Source organism: Leopardus geoffroyi, chromosome B3, assembly GCF_018350155.1.
Source record: "Leopardus geoffroyi isolate Oge1 chromosome B3, O.geoffroyi_Oge1_pat1.0, whole genome shotgun sequence".
NCBI lineage: Eukaryota > Metazoa > Chordata > Mammalia > Carnivora > Felidae > Leopardus > Leopardus geoffroyi.
Genome location: NC_059337.1, coordinates 70,703,046 through 70,721,970, shown reverse-complemented (window position 1 = coordinate 70,721,970; position 18,925 = coordinate 70,703,046). Strand labels below are relative to the sequence as shown.

Below are 18,925 nucleotides of genomic sequence, written 5' to 3'. Positions count from 1 at the left end.
TAGAACTGATGTATGAATTCAGCAAAGTTGCAGGATATAAAATCAATGCATAGAAATCGGTTGCATTCGTATACACCAACAATGAAGCGACAGAAAGAGAAATCAAGGAATCGATCCCATTTAAAATTCCACCAAACACCATAAAATACCTAGGAATAAATCTAACCAAAGAGGTGAAAAATCTATACACTGAAAACTACAGAAAGCTTATGAAAGAAATTGAAGAAGACACAAAAAAAAATGGAAAAAGATTCCATGCTCCTGGATAGGAAGAACAAATATTGTTAAAATGTAGATACGATCCAAAGCAATCTACATATTCAATGCAATCCCTATCAAAATAACACCAGAATTCTTCACAGAGCTAGAACAAATAATCCTAAAATTTGTATGGAAACAGAAAAGACCCCTAATAAACAAAGCAATCTTGAAAAAGAAAACCAAAGAAGGAGGCATCACAATCCCAGACTTCAAGCTATACTACAAAGCTGTTATCATCAAGACAGTATGGTACTGGCACAAGAACAGACACTCAGATCAATGGAACAGAATAGAAAACCCAGAAATTGACCCACAAATGCATGGCCAACTAATCTTTGACAAAGCAGGAAAGAATATCCAATGGAATAAACACAGTCTCTGCAGCAAGTGGTGCTGGGAAAACTGGATAGCGACATGCAGAAGAATGAACCTGGACCACTTTCCTACACCATACACAAAAATAAACTCAAAATGGATGAAAGACCTCAATGTAAGACAGGAAGCCATCAAAATCCTTGAGGAGAAAGCAGGTAAAAATCTCTTTGATCTTGGCCGCAGCAACTTCTTACTCAACACGTCTTTAGAGGCAAGGGAAACAAAAGCAAAAATGAACAACTGGGACCTCATCAAAATAAAAAGCTCTGCACAGCAAAGGAAACAATCAGCAAAACTAAAAGGCAACCGACAGAATGGGAGAAGATATTTGCAAATGACATATCAGATAAAGGGTTAGTATCCAAAATCTACAAAGAACTTATTAAACTCACACCCAAAAAACAAATAAACCAGTGAAGAAATGGGCAAAAGACATGAATAGACACTTCTCCAAAGAAGACATCCAGATGGCCAACTGACACCACAAAAAATGCTCAACATCACTTATCATCAGGGAAATATAAATCAAAAGCACAATGAGATACCACCTTACACCTGTAAGAATGGCTAACATTAACAACTCAGGCAACAACAGATGTTGGCAAGGATGCGGAGAAAGAGGATCTCTTTTGCATTGTTGGTGGGAATGCAAGCTGCTGCGGCCACTCGGGAAAACAGTATGGAGGTTCCTCAAAAAACTAAAAATAGAACTACCCTATGACCCAGAAATTGCACTACTAGGCATTTATCCAAGGGATACAGGTGTGCTGTTTTGAAGGGATGCATGCACCCCCATGTTTATAGCAGCACTATCAACAATAGCCAAAGTATGGAAAGAGCCCAAATGTCCATCCATGGATGAATGGATAAAGAAAATGTGGTATATATATATAAACATACATACATACATACAATGGAGTATTACTTGGCAATCGAAAAGAATGAAATCTTGCCATTTGCAACTACATGGATGGAAATGGAGGGTATTATGCTAAGTGAAATCAGTCAGTCAGAGAAAGACAAAAATCATATGACTTCACTCATATGAGGACTTTAAGAGACAAAACAGATGAAAATAAAGGAAGGGAAACAAAAATAATATAAAAACAGGGAGGGGGACAAAACAGAAGAGATTCATAAATATGGAGAACAAACTGAGGGTTGCTGGGGGTGTTGTGGGAGGGGAATGGGCTAAATGGGTAAGGGGCATTAAGCAATCCACTCCTGAAATCATTGCTTCTCTATAGGCTAACAAATTTGGATGTAAATTTTAAAAAATAAAAAATGAAGTTAAAAAAAAGAAGATGTGGTATATACATATATATATACAATGGGGTATTAGTCGGCAATCAAAAAGAATGAAATCTTGCCATTTGCAACTACATGGATGGAACTAGAGGGTATTACGCTAAGAGAAATTAGTCAGTCAGAGAAAGACAAATATCATATGACTTCACTCATATGAGGACATTAAGACACAGAAGAGATGAACACAAAGGAAGGGAAGCAAAAAGAATATAAAAATAGGGAGGGGGACAAAACAGAAGAGACTCTTAAATATGGAGAATAAACACAGTGTTACTGGAGGGGCTGTGGGAGGGGAATGGACCAAATGGGTAAGAGGCATTAAGGAATCTACTCCTGAAATCATTGTTGCACTATAGGCTAACAATTTGGATGTAAATTTAAAAAATAAAATTAAAATTATAAAAAGAAAAAGAAAAAGAAAAAATTTTAATTTAATTTAAAAAATAATAAAAATAAATAAATTAATTAAAAAAGACCAATATTGTGAATATCATATTTCCACCTAAATGAGTGTATGAGATTAATTCAATTATAATATTTAGCATTCATGTCGTTTAATAAAATCATTCTTCTTAATAATAAATAACTGAACTGGTTTCAAGATGATATGAGGAAGAATAGCAATGAGAGTACTTATATAATAGACATTAAAATGTAATATAGATTTTTGGTGCCTGGGTGACTTAATCGGTTGGGCAACTGACTTTTTGTTTCAGCTCAGGTCATGATCTCACAGTTTATGAGTTGGAGCCCTGTGTCAGGCTCTGTGTTGACAGCGGGGAGCCTGCTTGGGATTCCCTATCTCCCTCTCTCTCTCTCTAAATAAAAAATAAATAAATATTTTTAAAAATGTAGTACATATTTACAATGATTAAAACAACTTGCTAACAAATGAATCTCAAAGCCATTATGCTGACTGAAAGAAGCCATTCCCAAAGGCTACTTACTAAACGAATTCACTTACATGAATTCGTCTAGAAAAGGAAAACGAGGCACAAAAAAATAGATCACTATTATCACAGCCAGAAGATAGGAGAGAGGGATAGACCACAAAGGGACACAGGGGAATTTGAGGGTTGAAGAAATTCTCTTGTTTTCTCATTGTGATGGTTACATGGCTATGCATTTGCGAAGACTCACAGAATTGTACACTAATGACAGTGATTTTTTTTTTCTATTTGTAAATTGTATTTTAAAAGTGGAAAAAAAAAAGCTTGATACTGGTACTAAGAATTGATTGTAGACTTTTCAGGAGTATCACCCCTTTCCCCCTGTAAGTTCTGAATCAATTTATCAGTGGACTCAGAAAACAAGGAAGAGATAAATATTAGTGTTATTACTGATAAAATTGTATTGGAGTTACAACCATGTAACATAGTACTTTACATGCCACAACATGACTGAATATTTAGCTTACTCTCTCCATCCATAGACTCTAAGCTTCCTGAAACCCTGGGTCAATCTTCTGGCACATTGTGGGCTCACAAAATATGTGAAGAATGGTTAGAGTCACCATGTCTGGGGAAACCGAGTAACTAAAAGTTAATACATATTAACTAGGGATTACCTACTAAACATACTTTACTAGCACCAAACAGTAGTGACTCAGACACTCAGATAACAGCTATGTGAGGGATCATCTGTGTACATTTTCTACATACAGATTCCCAGTAATAACTACAACTATAATAGCAGCAGTAATAATTACAAGAGTCATAGCAGTAGTAAAAATAACAATTGTAAAGATTAAAAACATGCCAAAATAATAAAAGAAACATATAAAGAAGTTTTTGCAGATAAAGAAGTAGAAAAAGAGAATTTATTCATTTTTCTTTTCAAATTTGCATGAGAAGAAGTAGTGAAGAGAGGATTTAAATGCATGTCTTCCAGATTGTAGATGTCATGCTTTTAACCAGTGATAGCGACAAACAAGGGGTTTGCTCTTTAACAATTAAAGACCTACGGTTTCTTTATACAGAACTTCAAATACAGTAAGAGTTCATTCCTTAAAATGTCCATTCCTTAAATTGTCATCAACAATTTAAACACCTACTGTTTCCTAATACAGAACTTCAAATACATTAAAAGTTCATTCCTTAAAATGTCCAAATAAGAGATTATCTCTTTGGAGGCATCATCTACAAAGTGGGTTTTGAATTTATATGTTGAGTTCTATGGTGTAATGGTTAGCACTCTGGACTCTGAATTTATGTGTTGAGTTCTTATCTTCTTAATGGCTGCTTTTACTTCTTGATTCCTTAATGTATAAATAATAGGATTTAAGAGAGGTGTGAAAATTGTATAAAACACAGAAAGAATTTTATCTACAGAGTATCTGCTGAAGGGCCATACATAGATAAAGACACACGGGGCAAACGATAAAGTCACAACCGTGATGTGTGCCGAGAGAGTGGAGAAAGCCTTGGCAGAACCACTAGCAGCACGGTGCCTGACTGAGTGTATGATGACCGTGTAGGAGACAAGCAAGAGGAGGAAGCAGACCAGGGACAGGAGGCCACTGTCAGCAATGACCAGCAGTTGTAGCATGTAGGTATCCTTGCAGGCGAGTTTGATCACAAGGGGAAGGTCACAGAAGAAGCTGTCCACCACGTTGGGACCGCAGAAGGGCAAATTCAACATGAAAGCCATTTGACTAGATGAGTGCACAAATCCAACTGTGTAGGAGGATAGCAGCAGCCCACCAAGCACTCGGGGGTTCATGATGGACATGTAATGGAGGGGTTTGCATATGGCAACATACCTGTCTATTGCCATGGCTACAAGCAACATCATCTCACTCCCACCTAGGAGGTGGATGAAGAACATCTGAGAATAACATCCCCACCAAGAGATGGTCTTCCGCTTTCGGAGGAAATCCACAATCATCTTAGGGGTAGCAGAAGAAGCCAAAATCATATCCATACAGGAGAGATTGATAAGCAGAAAATACATTGGTGTGTGAAGGCGTGAGTCAAAGGTCACGGTGACCAAGATGAGAAGGTTTCCTAACACAATCCCAGCATAGACCACAGAGAATCCTAGGAAGAATAAAATCTGAAGATTCTGAGATTTGGAAAGTCCCAGCAAAATGAACTCAGACACCACTGAATGGTTTACTCTTTCCATGTTATCAACTTTACGTCATCATAATCAAAAGGAGTAAGAATTGTGAGCAGAAAATTTGTGTTTATACAAAGGATGGTTCATGTTGGTGTCTAATTTTGATACTCAGACAGGGTACCTGAACTTAAAGCACCTCCCACTTTTGGTAAATTTTGTTGGTCAGTGATATCGTAAATGGCCCAAAGCAGTGTACCAAATAGCAAGGAGAATTCAGAATATACATTTCTGAAAGACAAAAATAAAAACAGCACATGAAATCACAATCATACAGACTGTGAACTTGGATTCCAAAGACCTCAATACAACACCTAGCTGAGTTACTCATTGGGCAGCATATGACAACGACCTCCTTCTGAGGGTTACATTTCCTCCTCAGTAAAATAAAAAAAAAATAAAATTCCATGATATTGAATGCCTCTTTGTGCTATAAAGATGTCCATAAATAAGATAATGGTTGGGGCGCCTGGGTGGCTCAGTCGGTTAAGCGTCCGACTTCAGCCCGGGTCACGATCTCGCGGTCCGTGAGTTCGAGCCCCGCGTCGGGCTCTGGGTTGATGGCTCAGAGCCTGGAGCCTGCTTCCGATTCTGTGTCTCCCTCTCTCTCTGCCCCTCTCCCGTTCATGCTCTGTCTCTCTCTGTCTCAAAAATAAATAAACATTAAAAAAATTAAAAAAAAAAATAAGATAATGGTAAATAAATCTCCATAAATAAGATCAGATCATGGTGGGTTCTACATTTACAGAATAATACTGAATTTCTTAACCTGGAAATGATGTATGCAGAAATTATAGAAAGGATTCTAAAGACTCATATTTTGAAAGAGATTCTGGTAAACAAATATTAATTAATACCTTAAATGAAGTCTTACTTCTAAGCTTCTATCTCCTGAAAAATATACCTCTTCTCCTCCCTGCTCCATTTTTGAATGAATCCCTCACAGCTCAAGCTAGTACCAGTCATGGTCATTGTACACTAGCAGAGTCAAACCATGTAATTTATATATGTGTGTGCATATATAGAGATATATGTTTATATTTATCAGTCATGCATAATTTATTCACTCAATATTTAACATTATTCACATCAAATGCCTCTTCCAGGAATTTAAGCAAGATATACCAAGGATATAGAAAGTTCACAGCCAAATGGAACTGAGTTTATTTCCTTTTCAGTGTGTATTCATTCATTCACTTGTGTATTGCTATACAGAGGACCACTGGTTAGCTTGTGCATGTTTATTTATCACAGCTTCAAAATGATAAAATGAGGTAATTGAGGTAACTGACTGATGTCGGTAATAGAAATACCATTATTTCAGTACAGTCATCTAAATTCATACCATAGCTTTCCCATCAGCCCATCCTTATAACAACACTGGTTTTATTGGCTTTGTTCTAAAAAAAAATATTTTCAACCGTAATAGTTCCTCAATTACCTAGGTTCTTAAAAAGCTCCTGCAGTAATTAAAGCCTTCCTTTTGTGCCATTGTTTTTTTTTTTTTTTTACCAGAGAGGGGAAAATACTTTCATGGGAAAGTGCCTCATGTGAATCCCAGGAATAGCCTTGCATCTCCTTTTCCCATATTGCCATCAATTTCCTGCAATTTATGCTCCCAATCATCAGAAACAGAAGGAAGAAGCATCATAATGTTGTACAATCTGTTTCTCTGAGGCAATCTCATGGGTACATTTATCCAACTGGGGATGTATTTTTTTCTACATAAACTTATTCTCTGGCCAGTTTCCTACTCTGAGAACCTTGGACTGATGCAAAGTACAAAGTTACATTAAGTAATTAAAGTTACTTCCATGTTAAGAAAAGTTGTATCTCCTTTCAGTTTTATGGCTAATATTTAAAAGATCCATACTAACGTTTTGAAATCCCGTTTTTGAAACTGCACTTGAAGAGAACAAGATAGACTTCAAATATACATGAAATAGTTTATATACATTCTTGCATCTGACTAATGTCTATTGAAGGAGTGAATGAATGAATAAAATATATAATGAATATTCAGGATCTAGATTAAAATCAGTGTTAAAGCAAAATCCATGTAAATTAGGAATTTTAAGCATATTTATTTTAAAATGTCAAATTGGATGTTAAAGCACTTTTAAACAGAAACAGAATAACCATTCCAATAAAACTGTTAGAAATATTTATTTTTCCCTAATTTATTTTTAAATTTTTTTTAACGTTTATTTATTTTTGAGACAGAGAGAGACAGAGCATGAACAGGGGAGGGTCAGAGAGAGGGAGACACAGAATCTGAAACAGGCTCCAGGCTCTGAGCTGTCAGCACAGAGCCCGATGCGGGGCTTGAACTCACTGACCGCGAGATCATGACCTGAGCCGAAGTCGGCCGCTTAACCGACTGAGCCACCCAGGCACCCCACTAATTTATTTTTAAAAAGGATCAAAGTAGCTTATGTGAATGGAAAAGAAAACATGGCACACAGAGCAGCAGGATAACTGTTAACAGTCTGTTTCCTGGATATCCTCTGAGAACAGTAATATACACATTAGTACATTGTGTGTGTTCTTTGCGTGTGTGTGTTGTTGTGGGTACTAGTATATGTTTACATTTATATGCTTTTTATTAAGACCATAGTATTCACTACTATTTATTGAGAGAATAGTGTTCATATGCATAGTTATTTTCTTTGGGTTGTCAATACATTAAATATATATTTCTATGAGCACATGAAAATCCAAAACATTTTATGGCTATATCGAATTGCATTTTGTTGATGATACATAATGTAATTCCCCCACAAATACAGTTTATCTTTAGGAATTGAACATTCTCATAAGAATTCTGTTTTCATCCTGTTATTGTCTTCTTAAGAAACCTGCAGTTTCATAACTCCCTTATCAATCCCAAGTTCACCAAGGCCTTCACAATAAGCCTGTCATCCACCCTAGACATTCAATACTGTTTTATAATAGCGCAAAAATTCAACTTCTGTTTCAGCAAAAACAAATTCATGGTTTTCTGAATTCCTCATTCATTTTTTTCTATCCTTACATGTTTTCATGTCCACAAATTCCTCTGTCCATTTAACCAAATCCTTTAGGACACCTCAAGGTCTCATCTATATAATAAAACTTTCCTTAGTGTAAAACCTATAACAATTTCCAGTGTATTTATGGTCCGTTTCATGTGATCTACCATTTACTTATTCTCCAGGTATACCATGTGCATTAGGTACCAATATTCTGAAATTGAAGGAACACAAGAAAATGAGCTACGTAAATCTCTTCTAATCTGAGGTCTCTCATTTCTAGTGTTGTGATTCTTTCCCCAGATCAATTTTAAGCTCTTTGAAAATAGACAAATTAGGGGCGCCTGGGTGGCGCAGTCGGTTAAGCGTCCGACTTCAGCCAGGTCACGATCTCGCGGTCTGTGAGTTCGAGCCCCGCTTCGGGCTCTGGGCTGATGGCTCAGAGCCTGGAGCCTGTTTCCGATTCTGTGTCTCCCTCTCTCTCTGCCCCTCCCCCGTTCATGCTCTGTCTCTCTCTGTCCCAAAAATAAATAAATGTTGAAAAAAAAAAATTAAAAAAAAAAAAAAAGAAAATAGACAAATTACTCTTATATTCTCCGTAATACATGTTATTAAGGCCACCAATACAGATGCTAATGAAATGAATGAAAGCAGACAGGAATTTTAAAAATACTTGGAAAAATGCATCAGTGATATGTAACTGTGCCATAGATAGGTTTATTGAAAGTCAAAGAATTTTTCTACTTTTTATGGTTTTTATTTTGTTTTCATAGTATAACTTGCACTAATCTATAATTTTCCTTTAAACCACATTCACATATAAGTTTCTAACTCTAAACCACCTATACCCACCCCCCCCCCACACACACACACACAATCTTGTGTGGAGGGGGCAAGGGGTGACAGAAAAAGAGAAAAAGTTCATGTTTTGAAAGGAATCATTTTGATTACCTGCCTAGGATCCCCTTTCCCACAGAAATTTCCTTAGCTTTCTTCTTTCTATAAGGAACTTTCTAACTATATAAAATGGCTGAGGAGAAAAATATATAAACTTTGAAATCAACATTTTAATTCTAATGCATAGACTCATGTGCAGAAAATACAGTTGAACTGAGTACTAGAAGTAGAAACTTACTTGCAGGATATCACAGGCATCAAATTATGAAACCACAAATTATGACTGATCTATGAGTTGCTAGATCTAGAGAACACAATGTGTCCAATTACCTGAGAATATATGAGTGATTTACTCTATTGAAATGTATTTTTAAAAGTGCTTGTAATCTTAATACAAAAGAATATGAAATAAAAGCAATTATGGGTTAGGTCAGGTTTGCCAAAAATCATGTTCTTGTCTACATGATATTTGTTAATTGAGCTGATGATGTTTGTTTGTTTGTTTGTTTAACAGAACAGGATAAACTGAAGTGTTAGGTTGGGTAGGTTTATCAGCCTGACAGGGAATAGCACATTTCTTTGAAAACAAAAGCAAAGAATTCATTCGGCCACTTACTTCTTGAGGAGTCACTGTTTGACATGGATTGACAATGCTCTCAAATGTTTATTGGTGATGATATGGACATTATGAAGTTTGAAATGGAAACTCTTTAACAAAAGGAAAATAACATCACTTGAAGTATATCAAAGCGTACTCAATTATTTAATTTGCCCCATGCTATCACACTTATAATGTGAATATGCTGTACTTTTATGACAACTAGAGTGACAATGCCTTCTAGAATTCTCTGTTATCAGTGTTCAGCTTCTAAAGGACTTTTCACATCTGATTCTGCATATTAACAATGGGATTAAAAGCCAATATCTAGAAATGGTTCTATATTTTTTTAATGCATGTTAAAACTTCCTCTATGACTTACCAGTTTTACAGTGTTTTAGAACATTACTTGAGTCAGACACACTGAAACCTGGAGTGCTTCTCTTTCCAAAAATAATAGTATTTCCCGAAAAGAATGACAAAAATATTTTCTCCAAAAATAGTCATATATATTGAGAGAGTGGTCATAAATAAGTGACGTATTTTGAGACCTAACAATACTCAACTGATGATCAAATACCAATGGGAATTATTAAAGATGCCATGTTGTTTTCCCTGAATTACAAGAGAAAACTTTTTCTGGCATTGCATACTTACCAAAACTAGTATGTTTTACTTATTATGGACAACAGTTAGGAAGAGGAATATAAAACCCACTACCAGGTCTAGAGTGTTCTAATATAAGACTTATTTAAGAATATTAAAAAGGATCAATCACAGGGGTGCCTGGGTGGCTCAGTTGGTTAAGGGTCTGACTTCAGGTCAGGTCATGATCTCCTGGTTTGTGGGTTCAAGCCCTGCATCGGGCTCTGTGCTGATAGCTCAGACCCTGGAGCCTGCTTCGGATTCTGTGTCTCCCTCTCTGCCACTCCCCTGTTTGTGCTCTGTCTGTCTCTTTCTGTCTTAAAAATAAACATTTTTAAAAATGATCAATCACAAACATATAGTTACCATTTACATAATTATTATATTAAGCTTAGGCCTGGCATTATTGTAAGCATAACTGGGTCTGTCAAAATGAAGATATAAAGATATAAAGCTGGAGAATTGCAGTCTCCGCATTTCCTTATTCCCACCTCCAGTTCTAAGAAATGTTTCCTGTGGAGTATCCCCTAGGCTGTCTTTCACATCTACCTGAAACATATATTTACCCAATAATATTAGCCAGACATTCATGCCTCTCTTCACTTGTATTTGAAGTAATTTTGACCTGCCTATTTCCATTTTCAATAGGACCACTGCTCCAAGTGTGATAAGAAATGTGACATAGCCAGGTAATTCCATGTTTCTTTGGGCCTTTTTGTAGATTACTAACAGTAAAGTGTCTTTTCTGATCAAAGAGTTGTTCCACATGAAATACACTCATAGATCTCCACTATTATAAACCTTTAACTGTTTTCTTGGTGGCTGCTTCTGTAAGACCAATAAGGAACCATACACCCAGCCACTAACTCAGGAAATCAGTGGGTGAGCCCTGATGAGCTGCTAGAGTCAACTGATCCATCCCAGAGAACCTTGAGTGGACTGGACAAGTTGATAGCATAAATCCTGGCTGGGTTTGCCAATACTATTGCCAAACAAACTTGGATATACTCATCGCAAGAGAAGACAATAACCCAAGAGACAAGGGTTTGGAAAAGGGAAAAATTAGTTCAGGTGCCTGCAGCTGTGTGAGCTGGCAGGCTCAAACCTTAACTCACTTCTCTGCCTGCAAGGTAGACACCTAGAGTTTTCTAGGAGAGGTTTAAGGGGGTACATGCAAGACAGCAGGAAGGGAGCATGTAATCACAGGTGGGATCAGTATGTGTTTAGCTCCTGATCATGGGCAAGGAAGGGGCCATGGGGGGGATGTCTTCTAGGCATTCTGTTGTTATCAGGGCTTTTCTGGTCTGGGGGCTGGAATGTTTCAGTCATTGTCAATGCCTCAAGAAAGTGCTGTTGGGGTCTATAGTTGAGCAAGAAGGATTGCTTACAAAAGGATAAGCAAATCCTAGAACTGAATAGGCATCAGTTCTATTAAATTCCCATTTTTACACCACTGAGGCTTCTGGAAGGAGTCCAGTATAATCCTTTGCTGGCTCTGTGCAGACTCTTCTTTTCAGGGAAATCTGTGTAAAATCATCATCAGATGGACGCTAAGTCCACAGTGTTTAGACTAATGGCCTCAGTGGGTATGAGAGAAGTACGCCTACGTTTTTGCTGTTTGGATATTTCCACGCCATTTTATTAATTATTTCCAGTAGCTGGTTCAGGAAATGCTTTAGGGAAAGCATCTGACAAAAACCTTAGCATTCCAACCTCTTGGCTCAGCACGACGTCTTTTTTGGGTGGTTTCAACATTGCTTGTCTTAATTTTCCTCCATGTGCCCATAAATGTTTGTGTAACTGAAAGCTGGAAATGAGAGTGGTTTTATTTTCCAATTACCTACAGCCAATTTATTTGCCCACATAGCAAGACCCCTAGTTTAAGAGATTATCAACATCTAAAGGTGTCAATGACCCATAAGCCTAATTCCTCCTACAATGCTAAGTAAGGGTACTTGATAGCATCTATCATGCAAATTTTCCCTTACCCTCTTCCTCAGAGTTTTGCTGCCTTTAGGGCTTATTGTGGCTGATTTACAAAGAGCAACAGGCTTCATTTTGGAAACTATATCAATAACCAAGGATTGTGTTTTGATCTAACCAGGAAAGAATCAAATGGTTTAAACCTAGGCTGTCCAAGCCTGGGTGGCTCAGTCAGTTAAGCATCCGACTTGATTTTGGTTCAGGTCATGATCTCACAGTTTGTGAGATCCAGACCCAAGCTCCACATCAGACTCTGTGCTGATAGAGCAGAGCCTGCTTGGGATTATCTCCCTCTCTCTCTGCTCCTTCCTCACTTGTGCACATGCACTCTGTCTCTGTCTCTTTCAAAAACTAAATAAATACATTTAAACCTAGGCTGTCCAAGCTAGTAGCTACTAGACATATAAGGTTATTTTAGCTAACTGCTCTTTCTTTCTTTCTTTTCTTTTCTTTCTTTCCCCTTCCCTTTCCTTTTCCTTCCTTCTTTCCTTCCTTCCTTCCTTCCTTTCTTCCTTCCTTCCATTCTGTTGTTCTCTCATCCAGGCCCACTTCCTCTTTTTCATGGTTTCTCTGCAGTTTATATGATGCAATTTTGAATTATCACATTAGAATACCTTCAAACAATATCTTATCATTTCACATATACTGGACTTCTCTATCCTTTCTCTCCTTCGTAGTATATTATTATGTCATCCTTTTATTTGTACATATTATAAATGTAATAAATTGTCATTACAGCTTCATTTAACATTTCTGGTGACCATGAAATATTTAATCTTCTACCTGCTCAAAAATGTTTCTATTTCACTCTTAATTTTGGTATAGAATTCTAGTTTGAGAGGGTTTTTTTTCTTTTCCTATTTTAAGTAGAATTTGCATAGTTTAAAAAAAGTGTAGAGTTGTTCATTTTTTGTTCTTCTGTATATAATGTATCTTTTTGCCTCTGACGGATTTTGAAATTTTATAAATTGCTCATTTTCAGCAATTATTATACGTCTTGAAGTGATTTCTTTGTTTTTCTTGAGAAATTCAAACCTAATTTTGTTTTGTGAATTGATACTTTATTCATTAGAGTTTTTAAACATTATTTCTTCGAATATTTGTTTCCTGTCATCTCTGAATCCAATACCACAAGTGTTAGGTCACTTGATATTTTTTATAGGTCACTGAGGCTCTGTTAAATTTTTCCACAATTTTTTTGGCTTTTGCTTTAGTTTCAATGATTTCTATTTTCTATCCAGAGTGATTTTTGTTGTTGATGTTCCTTTGTCTTTCAAATGGAATTTCTCATTTTCTATCCTGTATTTTACAGCCTGAAAAATTCCATACCATCCTTCTTTTATAGCTTTCATTTTTTTCTCTCATGATTCTGTCTTCTTCTAAGATCCTGATTTCAAAATATCTATTCAAGAAAGTTTAATTTAAAATTTCATATCTAAATATTTCTGAATATGGTTTTCTTGATGATTTTTTTCTCTTGGTTATACGTCATATCTTAACTCTTCTTCCAATTATTAATAATTTTTATATATTTAAATTTTCATATTTAGTATTTAAATATTTATATTCGTATTAATTATTGATAGGATAATACAATAGGATATTGTATTAGGATATATACAATAGTATATATAAGTGGTTCTCAACCAAGGGACATTTGGCAATATGTGTGGACCTTTTTGGGTGTCACACACAGGGGGATACTACTGGCATGTAATAGACAGAGGCCGGGAATGCAGCTAAATATACAGTGCCCAAGGCAATCTCCCACAAAAGAAAATTATCCAGCTTATTCAACCACATGGATGTGTTCCCTATAGACACCCCCCTTTGCTTATCAGAGCTCTACAATTATACTATCCTTATAAATGATATGGATGTTATACTAAATTTGTTAGAACATTCAGCCACTTGACAGAAAAAGTAAGTGAGACAGTGAAAAGCCAGCAGCAAGCATCCATTTGTGCCAAGTCTGAGTACTGTACCTTCCAATCTACTCAATTCATAGGCAGGGAGGTAAAGTCAGAGCCCATATATCGAAGCCTTTATTCTACCTTATGTAAATGAAGGTAAGAAGCCATCTCCATGTGGCCAACCATAGATTCAAGTGTCTAAAATTCAGAGTGTTTATTATTGCTGCTCTCCTGACTTTCAGCAGCACTTGCAGGACTGACTCCTAGATTCTCAATGTTCTATATTCCATCTACCAAATTTTTCTTGGTCCTGCTTTTCAGTTAGAAAACCAGTTGGCCTCTCCTTAACTGATATGCCCCTTACTATTATGCATTTTAAAAACAGATTTCAAGAGGAAAGTGTCCTCCTCTTTGCCCATGGAGGGTCAAAAAATCTATTCCTTACCCTCTAAAAAGGGGGCAAGCAACTTGTAAATTTCTTTACCAACTCAGATACCACTTTACTCAAGATTAGTGCAGATATGAGTTATGTATTGCTGGCTTCAATTTTCTTCAGTCATCTTGGTCTATGACAGAAGTTCCTCATAACCTTTGGTAAGAAATTATGTCCATTCTTTTTAAAAAATTTTTTGGTTCATGCTCTGTCTCTCTCTGTCTCAAAAATAAATAAACGTTAAAAAAAATTTAAAAAGGGCACCTGGGTGGCTCAGTCGGTTGAGCATCTGACTTCAGCTCAGGTCATGATCTCGCAGTCCGTGAGTTCAAGCCCTGCATCGGGCTCTGTGCTGACTGCTCAGAGCCTGGAGCCTGTTTAGGATTCTGTGTCTCCCTCTCTCTCTGACCCTCCCCCATTCATGCTCTGTCTCTCTCTGTCTCAAAAATAAATAAACGTTCAAAATTTTTTTGGATTCAATGTTGCTCAATACTTTTGATTTTTTTTTTTTTTTTTTGCACCTTTTGGTAGATTTTAGTAAGCAACGTTAAGTGAATATTAACTTTAACTCATAGACTTTAATCTATTTTTTTTAGGTTTCATATACTAACAATCAAACAAATGGAGAAAAAAAAAAACATTCCATGGTGTCTGAGGTTATTTTGCTGGGCCTCACAGAATTTCATGAATGACAGCTTTGCTTATTTTTTTCCATTATCTATACAGTCACTGTATTAGGTAACCTCATTATCTTTGTAGTAAAACTGGACCCTCAGTTATACTCTCCCAAGTACTTCCTGCTGGAAAACCTCTCCTTTATTGATAAGTCCCTGATCTCCTTTGCTACTCCTAAAATGATCTATGACCTAATTAGTGAATATAAGGCTATCTCCTATAAAACTGCATGGCCCAGATGTTCTTCCTTCACCTTTTAGGTGGAGGTGAGATGATGTTGCTTGTAGCCATGACAATTGATAGATTCACTGCAATCTGCAAACCCTTTCATTACAAAAATATCATGATCCATTGTATTCGCATCGGACTTGCAATTCTGTCCTGGACGACTGGTTTTGTTCACCCTGTGAGCCAAATGGTGTTCACTGTGCCTTTACCATTATGTGGTCCCAATGTTGTGAATAGTTTTTCTGTGATCTGCCTCAGGTCATCAGACTTGCCTGCACTGACACATCTTGGAGCTATAGGTCATTGCATTCAGTGGACTACTCACTTTGTTCTGTTTCACCTTTCTGTTCGTCTCCTATAGCATCATTCTAATTACTGTCTGGCGTCGCTCCTCCACCAGGTCTTCCAAGGCTTTGTCCACTCTCAGCCCACATTACAGTGGTGGTGCTGTTCTTTGGACCTTGCATCTTTATCTACATATGGCCATTCAGCAAGATCTCCATAGATAAGATCCTCTCTGTGTTTTATGCAATTTTCACTCCCCTTTTAAATGCAATCATCTACACGTTCAGGAATAAAAACATGAGAAAAGCAATAAGAAAGATAAAGAACAAGCATGTGAGTCCCAGATCAACCTTTTAACTGAAACATTACAATCATGAAAGACATCATCATCATTGTTGCCACCACCATCATCCAAAGACACTGAGGCATATGATTTTGTATGAAATATAAGTCACACCTTGAGAACTGGCAATCCTTCCCTAAACAACATATATATGCAATAAAACATCCTGAATTATGTATCCAAACACAAACCCTTCCAATATAATCCCATTCATGTATGTTGTAACTTTCAGGTTTTTGTTGTTTTCAGATATTTACTGAGCTTTAACCATGGATGAGGCACTTTGCGTGTGTTTTCTCTTAACATTATAATGGTGAAAATAGAGCATATTATTAACATATTCTCAGTAGAAAACTCAGCATTACAAAATTTAATGAACTTGCCACAGAAATAACAAGCACTAAACAGAGAATCTAATCCAAACTCTAACTTCAACATCTATGCCTTTATAACAGATTTTCTATCTAAATTTTAATAACATTCATAAATTTATTCTTGTTCCTGCCACATGTTCCCAATAAATAACTCCCAACAAGAACAAACAAAAAATTCCCATTGACCTGAAAGTAAAAAAGTCCCAGCCATTTCAGTCTCCTCATACCTCTGATTTAATAGAAGAGTTTATTAAGTCAACTGAAAAGATTGATCCCAATAATCAAGGTGTACTAGGCTTAGTGTTCCTCAATAGAGTAGGAAAGCTCATATATGAGATTCAAACGATTCTCTGTGGTGTCTCATAATATTTGCAAACTAAGTAATAAAAGTAAATAAAAATGTTTTTCACAGGGGCTGCATCAATTTACATTTCCACCAACAGTGCACAAAGATAATATTGTATGGTAACAAACAGTGACTACAATTATTCTAGTGAAAACTGAGTAATGTATAGTAATGTATACAACTGCTGAATCAACATATTGTACACCAGAAACTAATATAATATTGTACATTTATTATATGTAAAGTAAACGAGTATATTTCAGTTAAGTAAATGAGAATGATATAACCCAATAAAATTTTACATCAGGTTCACCCCACCAAATAAAGAATCATTATCATCAGATTTATTAGCTGACCAGAAAAAAGAAAGCAATTGGCAGTAAAAGAAGACAACCATGGACAATTGAGTTTCCCAACCCATTAGTAAAATGCTGATGGTAGAAACCAAGAATATTTTCTTTCTGAATATGTACTAGGATAACTGTGCATTTATGGTATTTATAAAGAAATTTCAAATTCTTTTTTTTCTTTTATTTTTCCTCACCAAGAAGATGCTGGTGATTAACTTTGCCATTTAGTCTCTAGGCTATGGAATGATCCTGTGGGATTATGATTAAGCTACAGGAGATCCCAACATGGCACTGAGATGGATATAGGAAGCTATGAAAACTTCTAGCTTTCCATTTGGAGAAAAGATAAGAATATCTTAATTTGTATGCAGGATAAATGAATCTTTCAGCTGAAGCAATTATCTTTGATTGGAAATTTAAATAAAGGCGGAGTGGTGTGTATGGAATCTAAGCAACAAAATTGGAAGAGGATTCAGAATATTTCTCGTGACTCGCTGCCCCATATTAGCTTTTCTACAGTCCTCTCTTTAGTAGATAGCTACAAGCCTGAAAATTACTTTTCCTGAACTCCTTGTAAACTTAAAACTTACTAGTATCAGGTTCTATCAGTGGAAGACATTAACATGATATTGGAAGGCAGGAAAAAGGGGGAAACTTTACATTCCTCTGCCTTGGGCTGTGGCCGCAGAGTATCCAGCCACCAGGCCACCGGGCAATGATGGACTCCAGAAATACTTTGGAGGGCTCAGCAGCATCAGTAAGGTGGAAGGGTCCAAGGCTCCTCAAGCTTCATCAAGTGCATGATCTCTTACATTCTTACTCAGTAATAAGCTAGAAGTCCCAACACAGTAATGGTGACACTGTCCCAGCAGCATTTATGTATTATGGGTAATTTCTCTTCCTCTTTTGCTATTCCAGCCTTCAAGGTGGTATCTAATTTTGTGGACCTAGATTTTTCATTTGCTAAATAAGATGTAAGAAGTACATGACTACAAGGACCTCCCAGATCTAACATATAATTATTATACCTTCAATTATAACAAAATATATAAAATACGCAATTGATTTGAGGAAGACAATTCTCCTGTAATAGAATTTCTGTCTAAACTATATAATTCCTTTCCTTTCTATTATATTGTCTTTGTACACTCATAACAACACACATATTAAATGCAGAACTAAAGAAACCATTTTAGAAACTTGCATGGGATGAGAAGGAGAGGAATAAGAGAAACAAATACTGGGAAAGCTATCAACATAAATGAATGCCAGCTTTCCCTCTCAAACAAAATGAAAGGGCAAATTAAAGCTGTAATGTAGGCTTTATTCCTATTAATTACAATATACTTAACTGTATTAATTTCACATCCAAGTTTTTCTGTTGTCAGTGTATCATGGGGCATGAAATTCCATGTAGCAAAGGTATTCATCCCCAATTGTAGCTGCTATATTCATCAAATAATCATTTCTTCAAAGTGCATTTATTAAAATTACTGTCATAAAGGTCTCCAAAGCAAAATTCCTGCTCACTCACCTGATAATCACGTAACACAGACCTTCAAAGAGGGCATGGTGCGTGGCTGTCCTCTGTGTGCTCCTCCAGACCATCATCATCATTTAGCATACACTCTGTGTCCTCCTGGGCGGTTGACCTACAAGAACACCATTTTCATCTTTATTTTCCCTAATTTGTATGATTATCCAGTTTTTAAAAATATCTAAGGTAGGAAAGCAATGAATTAAGGTTGGATAATGGTGATAGGATATTTTGATAAGGGCCTGA

The 18,925-nt window shown here is 36.4% G+C and overlaps 1 protein-coding gene and 1 pseudogene across 1 annotated transcript; one reads left to right on the top strand and one right to left on the bottom strand.

The window, feature by feature from the left end:
* Positions 1-4,116: 4,116 nt before the first annotated feature.
* LOC123583671 (olfactory receptor 4K13-like) lies at positions 4,117-5,076 on the bottom strand. Its single transcript, XM_045450816.1, has one exon. It carries the CDS (start codon positions 5,068-5,070, stop codon positions 4,117-4,119), a length of 954 nt encoding a protein of 317 aa, XP_045306772.1. The 5' UTR covers positions 5,071-5,076.
* Positions 5,077-5,149: 73 nt separating this feature from the next.
* On the top strand, positions 5,150-17,861 carry LOC123583670 (annotated as a pseudogene).
* Positions 17,862-18,925: the final 1,064 nt, after the last annotated feature.